The sequence below is a fragment of the Streptopelia decaocto genome (genome assembly GCF_964273445.1).
Source record: "Streptopelia decaocto genome assembly, chromosome: 5".
NCBI lineage: Eukaryota > Metazoa > Chordata > Aves > Columbiformes > Columbidae > Streptopelia > Streptopelia decaocto.
In genome coordinates this window covers 59413695-59427732 of record NC_138659.1, presented here as the reverse complement: position 1 = coordinate 59427732, position 14038 = coordinate 59413695, and the positions used below count along the sequence as shown (strand labels likewise).

At 42.5% G+C, this 14038-nt stretch overlaps 1 protein-coding gene across 2 annotated transcripts in view; it reads left to right on the top strand.

The window, feature by feature from the left end:
* SH3PXD2A (SH3 and PX domains 2A) overlaps positions 1-14038 on the top strand; it is a 266448-nt gene that overhangs the window by 238767 nt on the left and 13643 nt on the right. For both annotated transcript variants that reach the window (XM_082052261.1, XM_082052262.1), the window contains 4 exons: positions 4863-4980; positions 10486-10820; positions 11690-11739; positions 13893-14012. In XM_082052261.1, coding sequence (XP_081908387.1) covers positions 4863-4980; positions 10486-10820; positions 11690-11739; positions 13893-14012 — 623 coding nt within the window. The remainder of the gene's footprint in view (positions 1-4862; positions 4981-10485; positions 10821-11689; positions 11740-13892; positions 14013-14038) is intronic.

Below are 14038 nucleotides of genomic sequence, written 5' to 3'. Positions count from 1 at the left end.
CTATCAGCTGGTCTGCAGCAACCTCTGCTATGCTTGCTGGGGGGAAATCTCAGTTGCTAGAAAAAGCCATCTCTGCAGCTGTTACAAGGACATGGGAACTGTCCTCTGCTGTCCACACTTTTTTCCCCAGGAATTCACAGGATCTGTCTCTGTATTTTGGCCCCAAGTCTCTACTGTCTTCAGGAGACTTCAGGTGGAACCAGAGTTAGACAAGCCTGCCTTTCTTTGGGGAGGAGAAAGATTGATAGGGAAGCAAGGTTTTGGAATAACCAGTGGACTGGGCTGCTGGGGTGTCTGGGAGGGCTGGACAGAGCACAGCTCTGGTGGTGTGAGTTGGGTAGTCCAAACTGTGTAGAAATTCTTGCCGTGCATGTTTTATATAATGTCTGTGACCAGGTAGGGGGGAGAATGACACATACTAATATTTTACTTCCAAGCTAAGTGGGTTGCAGTTGGATAATGCATGATGTGACAGACTTGCGTTGTAGCTCTGCCAAACAGGCTTTGCTTCTTCATGTGTGCCTTGTCCAGATTTACTGGCGCAGCTGAAATTCTAGTAGAGGTTCCTTCTTCAGCTCAGCTGGGAAAGGTATCTTTGACCTGCAAATTAGAGGTAAAGGAATATAAGTTAAGTTGGCTAATCAAGCTGTTAAGAGTTCTCTGAGTGTCACACATTAAGAACAGAGGTCTTTAGGGCCTTTATGCCATTTTCAGCAGATCTTGAAGGGGACTAAGACTTTTATCCCATTATTTCCAAAGTGCAGCCTTTTAGCTGATGTATGTGCTTTGAAGTGTGTTGTAAAGTTTATTCTGCCCACTTGACCTCAATGGTGAAGTTGATGTAATGGAAACTGCAGCTGGGGAATACAAATTATACTTTTGTTTGCATTTTTTTTGCTGGTAATTGTTAAGTCAAAACTTAGTGAATCAAAATCAAACATTTTGTATTCTCTGTAGATCTGGTCATGCAACTTTGGTGGTAGGTTTGAGATGGTTCAGTGACTTGTGTTTTATACCACTGCCTGTCATAGTATCTGAACAAAACCAGCATGATATTTCAGATTTGTCAGTGTAACTCAGAGCATTATCTTTCTACTGGCTGATGTTCTGCTGATTCTCTCATGAAACCATTCCTCTGTGCTAAGTCTTTCCAGTAACTTTGTGTATCAATCATGAAGTGTCAAAAATCTACTCTTAAAGACCTTTGAATAGTAATGTGATATGTTGAATACTACATCAATCCTCTTTAAGTGACACATCCACTGAAAGCTCCACTGCTCCCTTCAGCAATTCTTGGTTTATACAAAACATCCACTGGCTAGAGGTAGTCTTTGAAAAGCAAAATAGAATTACACTTTGTTTGCAAGGGAGCCTACATCTCCAGAATACTGTCTAAGTTGCAAACCTCATGTATGTTTGCAGTATCCCCCACACCACAGAAAGAAACCAAACATGTGTAATCTTGAAAATGGCTGTAACTTTTGCTGTGAAAGCACTTTGCAAGAGGAAATTGTAATGGTGCCTTCCTGGTTTTGATCTATAGGCTTAAAAATAGAACTGCTAAACACAAACATGATAGGACTCTCTTTTCTAAGTGAATTTTGAAGAGTTTTGGTTTTCTTGCTTCACAGAATAACTTTTTTTCTCTCCTCCCTTCCTGCTTTTGTTCAGTCTCTCTTTCACCTCCCTCTGTGTAGGGAGGAATTGCCTGAAGACTCTCCACTCAGAGAGCATTAGTCTTGAGTTGAAAGCCACAAGACCAAAGATCTAAGCAACAGAGGTGCTCATGGACAGGCTAAGACAGTGGCAGCTCAGAGAAGCTCACCAGTCTCAGCTGTGCATGCCAGTGTCACAGTACTTGGATGGGGCTCCGTCTTCCTTGGCACCTCAAGTGTTCCAGTTTCTCAAGCTGGCCAGTGTCTCTGGTTGTTCAGAGCCACAGATGTATGGTATTGAGTGTGGTGTGTGCATGGCAGCAAGGTGAGAGCAGCAACACACAAAGCAGTAACCTCAATCCTGGAGGCAGAGTGCTGCTCAAGAGAAGTCTTTCTCCTCAGCAAACGTGAGCAATGGCGGCAAGCTCAGGAAAGAGGCTGAAGCTCTCTCAGCTGAGGATACGGCTTCTCCACGCAGCTGGGAGCTGCTTTTTCAGTGTGCCACCTCTACAGCTTCGTGGCCTGTTTCAGCAAAAATGAGAGGAGTTGAAGGATCTGTCTGGTCTCTTGCCTCTATCTTGAAACTCACAGGAAAGGAAGTCTGGCAGTCGGTGTCTGGGAGGAAGGCAGAGCAGTGATGTGTGCCCACATGCATAGCTGCAGGCCCAGAAGTTGTGTCTGCAGAAGTTGCTGGCTCTTGTAGTAGCTTGCATGGATCTGTTGTCCTTTTCCCTAGCAAGCCCCTCATTGATATTTGGAATGGAGAGAGTGGATTTGTGTGAAGGAGGAAGAGATCTAATGTTTGAAAGGTAATTGCATCCTAGTTTGCAAAGGACCCTCACCCCAGACTTTGCTTTCATTTAAATGATCAGACTCAGAAATGCTGTTGGGGTTGATGGGTAACTGCTGTCTCAATTCCTCACACAGGAAAAGTCCTGCTGGAGCAGGAGTCTGGAAAGCTGTGTTGAAATCTAGGAGTGAGAACCTCACTTGTGGCCTCCTATGCTGTCCTCTGCAGGAGGGAGGTCACATACCTGAAGAGGGAGACCACTCTGCCCAGCAGGAGGAGCTGCAGGAGGGACTGCTGTTTATGTGGAGGAAAAATAAGATAGCCAGGGTTATAAAGCAGCCATGGTATGGGGGAGAGAAAAAGCAGAGCCTTCTTCCAGTGCTCAGCAAACATGTGGCTTAGCTCTTTATTACTGTCCTAGAAATATCCCTGGAAGTATCTGAAGCAATGTGTATCTGGACAGTGCTGCAGCTCTGTGCACCTGAACCTTCCCTTAGCTCTCTCTTCCTGGGGACAAGCTCTAGCTGCTCAGGGATCTTCTGCAGTTCAGTTTAGCGACTGGGGCTTTGCACGCAGTGGGAACTGGGCACACAACTCCTTCAGCAGCAGCCACTTGAAACAGAGGGGAAATGAGTTTACTTTTACTGTGCAGAGCAGAAACCCAGTTAGGAAAACTGTCCTGTGACTCTGAAGCCAGGTTTCATTAGCTGCATCAGCTTTCATCAGGCCCCATCTCATAGTAGGGTATTTCTGCAGAGAGGTGTCATATCCTGGTGCTGCTGATTAGAAACTAGCTGGAATTGCTTAACATTAATAAAACAGCTAAAGCAGCCCTCTTAGGCATGAGCAGGAGAGAGTATTTTCCTCTTGGAGGCAGATTTTGACAGGTTTTAGCCCATCAGAATTAGAAGGATCTAAATGCAACCTGTTGAGGGAAGTTGACTTCAGAGGTGTAGCTTTGTTGAATTTACTGCCATCAGATTGCTCTGCCAACATTTTTTTCCCCTCCCTGAGGTGTTATATCTTACTTTGTCTCAGTTTTTTTCTTTAAGTGCTTCACCCAGAACAAAATGCAGTTGAGCCACAAAACCAAACAGATAATTGGGTCTGCTTCACTTTCTCCAAGAGAGTGTTTGCCTCAAGCTGCTGCAACTTTTCCATAGCTCCTTAGTTCTGCAATGATCAGGAGCTCTGGATTCCGTTAATTTCCTGCCTGTTCCTGTGCACTGACAACACTGTATTTGTTCTTGGCTGGGCCTTGTTGCAACTGCAGTAGAAAGTCCTAGGAAGGCCGGTTGGAGTGTGCTTTGTTTGCCTTCCCTTCCTTTGATCTAGCTACAGAAACTCATGCTGTTACATGCACTGGGTTCAGGAGAGGCGTTTGGTAACACTTTCCATGTCAGCTGGTGTAGAGCAAGACTGGTAGTGCTTGTTTTCAATCCTAGTTGTAATTTTTTTTTTTAAGCTAGCAGAGGAAGAGGTTGACCTTGAGCATCATGGAAATGCTGCAGCAAATTACTCTTGGTGTGTGGAGAGAGATGCTGAGGAAGTGTTTGTTCTGCTTTGCTCATTGGTGTGGTCTCAGCTAGTCTGCTCACCTCTGCCCTGCCAGGAAGGGAATAGCCAATGGAGATGAATAGGGATGCTAAGTTTTTGGCCCAAGCACCATACTCGAAATCTAGCCTATGCTTTTGAAGTATGCGTTTTAGTTCTGGCCCTCCTTTACCACTGCCACCCATGAATTTCTCTGGAGTGAGGTCTAGAAAAAATGTGTTTGCAAAACACTTCACAACCCCTGAATGCAAGATGCTGTAAGATCTCCTGTCAAACACAAAACCTCTGTATCCTTTTGTCACGTCTTTAATGCCGTTTCAAGCTCGTTGCTGTAGACTCACCTTGCAGCGTGATGGGCCAGCCTGTCTGAGTTGGGGAGGATTGGTCCCTTCAGGGATGCACGGCTCGGGTTTCAGTAACACGATGCTTCATGCAGCCATGTGCACATTCAAAAGAGCCAACTGGCTGGAGCTCCCGTGGTGACGCTTGGCTGATTTGGCAGCCGGATTGATTCTGTCAAGTTACAGTATGGGAGTTAAGTCCAGCTTCAAATCCTCTCCCTTACCCGCCCAAGGAACTTGGAGGGGGGGTGAGAGGGAGGGTGGGGAAAAAAGGGGGAAGCTCTCTGGAGACTTTGTGTCGTTATTGGCATGGAAACACTTTATGATTATCAGCAGCAGGGTAGTGGCAAGGGGCTGATTATCATGTCGTCAGCATAAATAACCAGTGGGCCCCTGAGCAGGGCTCCGCCTTTTGTAATGGCTCCACGTAATCACTGCATAACAGTTTAAAAGCAAGAAGAACAGAAAACCAGCTGGACTAATTCTGACCCTAACTGATGTTGCCTTTTCTCCCTTCACTAGAAGAGAAATATGTCACTATCCAGCCGTACGTCAGCCAGGGGAAGGACGAGATTGGGTTTGAAAAAGGGGTCACCGTGGAGGTCATCCAAAAGAACCTGGAAGGATGGTGGTACATAAGGTAAAGAAGCTGTGCAGCCAGATTGCTGTATAACCTGTGACAATGAGCTTTTCTGATCATTCACTTGATGTTAGCATTTAAATAATACTGTAGCTGGGCAAGGAAGCCCAAATTGTTCATAATGCCTCTTGAAGAAATGTAAAGAAAAGACTAAGACAATACAATAGTGATTAAAGTAACTCTGTAGTGTCTGCAAAAGCTGTGGACCATTCCAGTGGTGAAATTCCTGAACTTGTAGACATTTTTCTTCATCCTCTAAGTTAAAAGCCCGTATCTGAGTTAAGATCTGTGAGACCTAACAAGGCTTTCTGTTGTGTGTAATTTTAACGTGATTCCAGTATAAAAGTTATTCTGCAACATGTTCAAATCTATTTAGAGCAACGCTGAAAGGCTGATTGTGATCGCTTGAGCTGTTTGGGGCAGGTAGTGCTATTTGCAGGGATGTAAGAGATCAGTTTGCTGGCTATAGCCCTTTTCCAAACGTATTGGTGGTTTCAACTAATTCACCTGATTTCTGCCTGTCTAAATTAGATATTCACAATGTAGAGGGACTGTATTCCAAGGGCAGGCAAAGTCATCATTGTGTATCAACCTTTGTTATGTATTCGAAACAGCAGTCATAGAGGACACTTGTGACTTAAGAATTCTTTTTTTAAAATGCTTATGGGGAGAATGTAGGTTGGGTATGTCTCAGTGATATAAAGTGTCAGGATGAGTACTTCATGAGAGATTTCCCTGCTGAGGTTTGCGCAGCACTTAGGATTTAGTGCTCTTTCATGATTCTCCCCTTGACTTGTATCTGTGTGTGAATCTGGCAGTGCTGTGACATCCCATATTTCTTTAAACAAGATGTGATAAAACAGGTAGCTTAAAAACATGGGTTTATCTCTCAGGCAGTGCAAAACATCTTATCTAGTCATCTTTTTCCATTCAGCCTGTAATTATAGTGATTATTTTTTCCCCTTGCCCTCCCCAAGCCATAATTTGCTTTTGTTTGAATTCTGCTTGATTTATCAGCTATGAAAATGCTGACCGAAGCAATGTTGTTGTTTTTCTTGATATCCTCACTTAGAAAACTGACTTTTTTTTTTTTTTTTTCCTTCTTCTATGCAATGCTCCTGTAGAGGGAATAGGCTCATAAAGATAGCAGTGGAGCCAGGAAAGCGCTCTAGATAGGAGGAACTCAAAAATGCCTGGGTTTGGTCAGGTCACATTTTTTTCTCCTTTAATCATTCACAGAAGCAGAATCCAGAGTTGCAGATAAAGGAACATAGGTTTTCAGAGGGGAGGAACATTGCAAGACATCTTTAGTTTATTTTGGTATTCTCCTGAAATGCAGCCTTATTACTACTATAGGTTCCCCTTTGCCACATTAACAGTTCTAGAATAAGCAAAATTTCTTCTTTTTTTTTTTTTTTCTTCTTTCCTTTTACCTTGCTTTTTTGGACCAACCCAAACCACACCTTTTTCTGTGTAGCAGAAATGCTTTCTGGTAGACAGTGACACATACTGTAGTGGCTTAAGTGGCTCTTTCATGGTGATCTGCTGGAAGGACAGTAGATGTCCCAGCCACGCCGTGGTAGCTGGGGAATGCAGCACACCCTTGGCTTTTTCATAAGAGACATTTTGAGTTGAGCAACCCCTCTTCTTGTTGAAGGGCAGGTTACATGCTCCCTATATGTGTGACAAGTGTATTGAGTGTCAACATTCATCCTCTCTGCTGGTCTGGAGTACTATGCTGCAGTCTTGCTGGAGGATTAAATTATTCTTAGAAACAGTTCTTTTTTATTTTTCCATGAACAACACTTTTGGAAATGTTTTATGTGGTGATCCATCCCTGCAGGCTGGTCCTTTGCAGCCTGCATAGCTGATCTCCAGCTTCTTATGCTGTTTGTTAGAATTCAACTGCTCTGAATACTGTTAGATACCACTCCAAAAAGGATTCTTCTTCTGTAGAAATATACTTTTCTGAGTACTGAGTGCCTTAAAAGGAGAAACCTCATCTTCTGCAGTGAGTGTGAGGGGAGAGGGAGCAGGAAGAGATTGCAGTTGAATCCTGCTGCTGGGTGACAGAGACTGAACACACATGTCAATGTGTAGAAATAAAAACAAATCTAGCAGCTTGCAAATGGAATCCACCTTAAAGACAGTAGCTTGTTCCACCTTAAATATGTAATTTCCTCTTTTTTTTTTTTTTGGTCTTTTTTTTTTGTCTTTTTTTTCTCTCTCCCTCCCCTAGTTCGCTTCCCTCTGGAATAGTTCCAGTGCTCTAGAGCTGGAAAGCAGATGTGACTCTCAGACTCACAGAGGCACAGAGACTTTTTTAAACATTCCTACGGTTTGAATCCATTTTTTCCTTCATGTAATATAAACAGGGAGGGTTTTGGAATCACTGAGGAACCAAATCACTGCACCTAATGCTGCAGCCCTCTCAATTCAATGCTGTAGACGCAAGATAGGTTTCTTCCCTTATTTTGCCCTGTGTGCATTATGACTTTAAAAAAAGATATCGTTGGGACTGTGGAGTGAAAGAAAGGCTCTGACCTAGGATCATTCTTACTGCTGAGTTCAGTGGATCTGTGTGCTTCCCTGTATGATCATAGCTGGCATTAGCATTCATTATACAAGATCTAGTCTTGTATCACTTACTGTGACCTGAAGGTAATCTCATGGTACCTAAGTGGATTGCAGGCAAAGTAAGTAACAATATGCTGAGTTAAAGCTTTTGTTGTATGCCTGCATCTTCATTTTGTGGTATGTTCTCAGCCTCAGCCCATGTGAATGAAGTGCAGCTGGGAGGTGTTAGCAGCACTGAAACAAAGAAGAATGTAGGATGGAGTTTGAAATGTCTCCAGTAGGTTGTGAATATAAATGAAAGGAGCATAGTTGGGATTCAACTCTTAAATGTTGAAATGAAGATCATTACAGGTTCAGGACTTCTCTGAAGATGATTAGCAGATGCCTTAGTTCTTTCACCTATAAAATAGTGAGATCAAATAGTCTTCTAAGGTGATGTTTGTGAAGGGCTTTGAGATTACCAGATTCAAGGACTAAGGGGAAAAATGTGAGCCCATTTGATTTACATAATAGTTTTTGTTATGTTGCACAAGTAAACTGGCAGTTGCTGGCAACTACTGCTCAGTATTAACTTCAGGTTGAATTTATTAACTCATGGGAAGAAATAACCAGCAGCAGCCTCTCTACTGAGGGTGTGTTGCCCAGAGCTATTAACTGTCCAGCTACTGCTGCTACTATTCACTGAGAGAAACTATGTGAGATCAGAGGTGTCTGAAGCAGCGGGTTTATATGGGCTGATCCAAATACGTACAGTTGTCAGGAGAACTAACGAGCCAGGACCTGCCTGTGGCTGCTTTTCTGATCTTAAACATGTTGCGTCTCCCACAAACTAAGATGGATGTAAACCGTTTTTTCTTGTTGGTTTTTCACAATCAAACTCAGTTGAAATTAACCTTTGGAACGGGAGCACTCAGTGCATTGGTCAATGTGGTTTTCTCACAGATTAAAACCTTTACATCTCTAGATCATGTAAAGTTGTAAATGTCCTTTAAAAAAACTTCCCTGATGTGCAGGCAGCAGAAAGCATTGGTCAGTAGCTCTGCAAAAGGGCCATGTACTGCAAAAGGGGATGAAGTCAGAAGTCTCCAGGGCTGGAAAATGGCAGTGATAGGTGTCTTGCCACAATAGGGGACAAGGCATATATTGGGGGGAGGGGGGCGGGTCCTTTTGTTATTTTCCCCCTTCCCCCCGACCCTTTTTTTTGGTTGGTTTTTTTTTTCTTGTTTTTTGTTTGAGGCTCAGCAGAAAAGCCTCAAAGGGGACAGGATTGCATAGATTCAAATTGCATCTTGACGTACTATCAATGGCTGGATGCTGTGTATCTGTTGGAAGTCAAATCAAGTTGTTACCATTTAGTTCTTGTTAGTCTCCATATGGCAAACAAAGCTCAGAGCTGTTGGGATGCTTTCCTTTGACACCAGAATCTTTGGAAAAACTTGTAATTAAACTTTCTGAACAAGGGAGATCTCATATCTTTGACTTCATGTGTGACAGAAGGCAGGTATGTAGGGAGAGACAGCATCTCTAATGTCCTGACTGATCTTGATGGGAAAAGGAAAGGTTTAGGACAGAAAGTTCCTTGTGGTCATTGCTAGAAGTACAGCAATTGTGTTTGCCTTTGTACAGGAAGAATAATGAAGTCTAGGGAAACAAACCCACACTGCATTTTCCTGTTCTCAACATAAAGTCCCAGTACCACTCTGGATGTGGTAAATGAGCCCAGGGTGTGTCCTGGTGCACAAATCTCACTGCAAATCTCAGAATTGAAGTGTTGGCATGCTGGAGTTGCTCATCTGCCAGGAAATTATTTGCTGATATTTTCCCCTATTCCCCAGCTCCTTCCTCTACTGTCTAACAAATCTCCATTTTCATTAAAGATCCTTTGAGTCCTACTGTTTTAACTTTTGTATTTCCTGCAGATTTCTTGAACACCAGGATTTTAATGGTGCCTGCTTTCCCACTTACCATTCAAGCATCTGCCTTGAGTATCTTGAGAGACTAAAGAGCGAAGGGTTTCAGTGAGTCACTGTAGCGAGTTAGGGTTTCATTAGGGAAAGCAGAGTTCATACACATGGTCCTCCCCAGAGTCTGATTGTAATCTGAAATCCCTGCTGAGGTGTTAGGAATGGCAGGAGTTAGAAAAACCGTCTTCCCAAAAGCCCAGTTGTGGAAGAATGACTTCAGTTTGAAGTGTAGCGTGAGCAGCTCGGGGCTGGTGCCCTGGGAACACACACTGGATTCAGGTGTCTGTTCAGATTTCCCAGTTTATTTCTTCAAATAGCCCCTAGCTTGTTCAGGAAAATGAGTCTCCATCAAAGCCAGTTTTCCTTAGTCAAATTGTTTCTTGACCTTGCAGTGCTAGAGGCAGCTGCAGTGGTTTAAGAGTCCTATTTTCTCCCTAAGAGAAACTGATCATACATGACCGGGAGTTATAGGAGGAGGGACGGTGTTTATTGTAATTGCAAGGGGGGAGGCGTACACAGGGGCCTTTAAACTGCAGATGTAGGGGCTCTGTACTGGGCTCTGTACACCTGTATATTAGCCCTTTTCCATTTTGAATTGCCGGTAGGAAGTATTAAAATATTTTACTCGCTAGTTTGCTTTTTTGCTGTATGGGCAAACACTGAACTTGCCTAGCACTGTCTAAAATGGCATAAAGCAATCTGGTGAAGCCATTTGCCTTATGAGTAACTGTATTTCTTATCCAGAGAGACTCTTTCCTTAAGATAATTAGTGTCTTTTAATAGCAGTCCACAGTTCACTGCTAGCTCAGCTGACTTTGAGATATCTAATCAACAGGTAATAAATCTTATCCAAAACCTGCAATTTTTGTTTTGTTATTATCCATCACTTTTGCCTTAGCTGTTATACCTGAAGTATGTGAGAAGGCTGTGTTCAATGTGATGTTGGTTCCTTTTGCATCTGCAGGTATCTAGGCAAAGAGGGCTGGGCCCCAGCTTCGTATCTGAAGAAGGCTAAAGATGATCTTCCATCTAGGAAAAAGAACTTAACTGGGCCAGTGGAAATCATAGGAAACATCATGGAGATCAGTAACCTGCTGAACAAGAAATCATCCACCGACAAGGAAACTCAAGCAGAAAACGAGACTGCAGAAACCCATATCACCAAGAAGGAAATCAGTTTGCCCATCCTGTGCAATGACTCTAATGGCAATGCCATGATGACCCCAGACAAGCAGGCTTCCAAACTGGCCCAGGGATCCCCAGCCATAGCAAGGATAGCACCACAAAGAGCACAAATAAGTAAGGCAGTAAAGGAGTCTGGGTTTCCACTGGCTCGCAATGAACTTCTACCTTTTAGCACTGACATTGCTTGTCAGCCAAGGTCCGATGTGTCCCGGCCTTATTGCTGAGTCCACATGAGCAGATCATTATCTAGTCTGTACATCTGCAGGGACTCCAGGACATGGTCCTTCATTAGCAGTGATAAAATTTCTTTGCTTTACACAAGGGCTGGCTGGTTCTTCTTTATCTTAGGCAATATATGCTTACTTTTTTTCTCTTTCCCAGAGAAGATTTTTTCATTTTGAACACTCTAAAATGTGTCCCCCACCCCCAGTAATGCAGATGTGATGGTGTGTTAAATTCAAAGAGACCACCTCTGTCTTTTCTTGCATTTGTTCTGCTGTTTTCCTGGAGGCAAGTTGCTATAATGCTTTTACTACTTCACCTACAGAATGCAGATGCTAATGCTAGTATGTGCAAGGAATGGCAAGATACTATAAAATGATAGAGGACAGTGTGAGTGTTATTAATTTAATGGATTACTTTTACTGCTGGGGGGAAAACTAGGTATTAGGCCAATTCTTTGCTGGCCAGTCTCCAATGGAGCTGGTCAGTTCCAGCAGAAAATAAAATCCACTACTTTCTGGCAGTGATTTCCTCTTAAAAATTGCTGGCTTAGCTGAGTTGAATAGCTAAGCTACCTTGGTATTTCTAATATACCCTCATAGTTTCCTATCTTGTTTCATAGGGGTGCCTTAAATATTGCAAATACTGATTTCTAATATTCTCAAACTGCATAACAGCAGAGAGCTGCTGAAAAAAATGTGTTTAGCAGTACTTAGAAAGTTAAATAAACTCTCCTTTTTCCTTTTCCTTTTCCTTCTCAGGTTCTCCAAATCTAAGAACAAGGCCACCCCCACGAAGAGAATCCAGTCTGGTTTGTATTGGTTTATGGTATATGTTAGCAGTGGGTTAGGTGTGTGGTGCTTTGAGACTTTTGTACAGCTGTACAAGGTGTGAGGAGTGTCTGAGAGATCCTTTACCTGCATGCCTGTTCATTTGATTTTTCAAGTATTGAGCAGGCCTCTGGACATCCTGATGTTAATTGTGGATTTCTGTTTTTCAAAGTGTTGCTCTAGCTAAACGGGTATTGAAATGGAGGGAGAGCATCCTGAAGCTCTTATGTTCTCTATATGAGCATTAAAGCCCATTTGGCTGACTCAGAAGGTGTAAAGTTCCTCTTGGTGTCTTTAGCCAAGACTGGATCTTTTGACCATTTCTTCTCTTTAACAATTGAGAGCTTTTTCTCTCCTTCCATTGCTGCCATCTTTGACGTGGCTAAGCTTCACTCTTTTGTATGCTCAAAGTGACTTGGGATCTTATGGAAGGTTGTGTGCTACAGGAATGACACCTCCTATGATTATCATCAAAGCTAGGATGCTGGAAGTTTGGACCAATTTAAGATTAGGACTGTCATATTCAGATAGGAACTACTCAGTAGTCTGTACAAAAGTCATGCTAATAACTTATTTATAACTAGGCAATACATAATGTTTGATCTTTGCTGGACCCTTTAGCAGTGGTATGTGACCTGTAATTTTTCTGAGATGACTCTTAACAATCTAGGTGAATAGCATATTAGAATTTTTTTCCTATTTCTCTTTGCATTATTTTGAATTAGACTCTGTTTTGGCATGACTACTACTCTTAATCCCATGCTAAAAATAACAAGGATAATAGATGTGAAACCCTGAACATGTCTGCTGTTTCCAATTATCTTCATTTAATCCAAACCATCCTGTTATCTGAAGGCATTTTATTATACTGCACTTCTGCTGTATTTCAGCATTTATAGCGCAGAAACATCCAATTATAACATTGTTAGACACGGTTCCTAAGGTGCAGTGATGCATTCTCTGTGAAATGCCACATGCTGTGCGTGATGAAACATGAATTGTTAGTTACGACTAGGTTATCTTAGAAATGGAGGAGCATGTGAATAAAGCACAGTATGTAATTTGCCTTTCTCCCATTAGTGGCTTAGGCTTATTTTGTATCTTTGGCTGTCCTGTGCCTGTCTGTGGCAGGTCAGACCTGTGTTCAAGATTCTGACGTACTGCAGTTCTTGTACTAGAACTGTAAGTGGTGAAGCGCAGAAGTTAGTTAAGTTTCTGTTAAGTTTCTCCATCATCTAGTCATTCTGTAAATGAGCAATGGGCTAATTTGAAAAGTTTTTGATATTGAAATTCTTGAAAGGACTCTTATCATTATTTTTAAGGTAATAAATGGGATAATAGATCTGACAGCTTAACGTAAAGGCACTTAGCTTTTTGAGGAGTCTGGTATGCTGCCAGAATGGCTGTTAATAGCAGTGTACTGCTTTTCATGGAGTCTCTGCGCTTCAAATGCAGGTCATGTTGGGACTGAGTTCTGGGTCTCTGTTATGGGGAGGAACTGGAATCTTTTGATTCTATAGTAAAGTCCTTCCTCTGTCCTGTCACTTCAGCTGAGCAAAGCTCTTCATAGAGGTCTATGATATTATCCTTGTTTCTTGCTGCAACAGGTGCCCGTTAGCTCATACCACTGAGTTGAGTATTGCAGATTGTTGATAAATCCTGCAGCAGATTAAGAGCAATAATTCATGAGGTTTAGATTTTAAGGTGGTATATTTGATGATAGGCAGAATCTATTATGAGCTTGTTGCAGTGCAATTTTCTGCAGTTGTAGCAAGCCTTTCAGAACTGAGTCTTTCCAGACAAAACCTCAGAGTAAATGGGCAGTTGTTACTATGACTGGAATGGCAGCTCACGCTTTATGGCCCGTTGGTAAAATGTTTTACTGTTCAGGTAAAGATTATCACAGTTTTAATAGCTGGTGAAAGCGGCATGAACAGTGCGTATTTTGAAAGGCTTCTCTCTCGTGGCCTGTCTCAATACATCAGCTTCCACTCTGGAGAACTGGGAAGTTAGCATTAGGAAATAGCACAGGAAGAAGGAAGAGTTTTAGTGAATAAAGCAAATAGTTTTTCATGCTGCTGTTCAGCCCACTGTTTCTTTGATTTCATTGAACAAAACTTCCTATTTGCTCTAGGGCTTTCAGTTGCCCAAACCACCAGAGCCACCCTCCGTGGAAGTGGAATACTACACCATTGCAGAGTTCCAGTCATGTATCTCTGATGGCATAAGCTTTCGTGGAGGACAAAAAGCAGAGGTGAGCCTTAACAGTGCAGCTGGAAA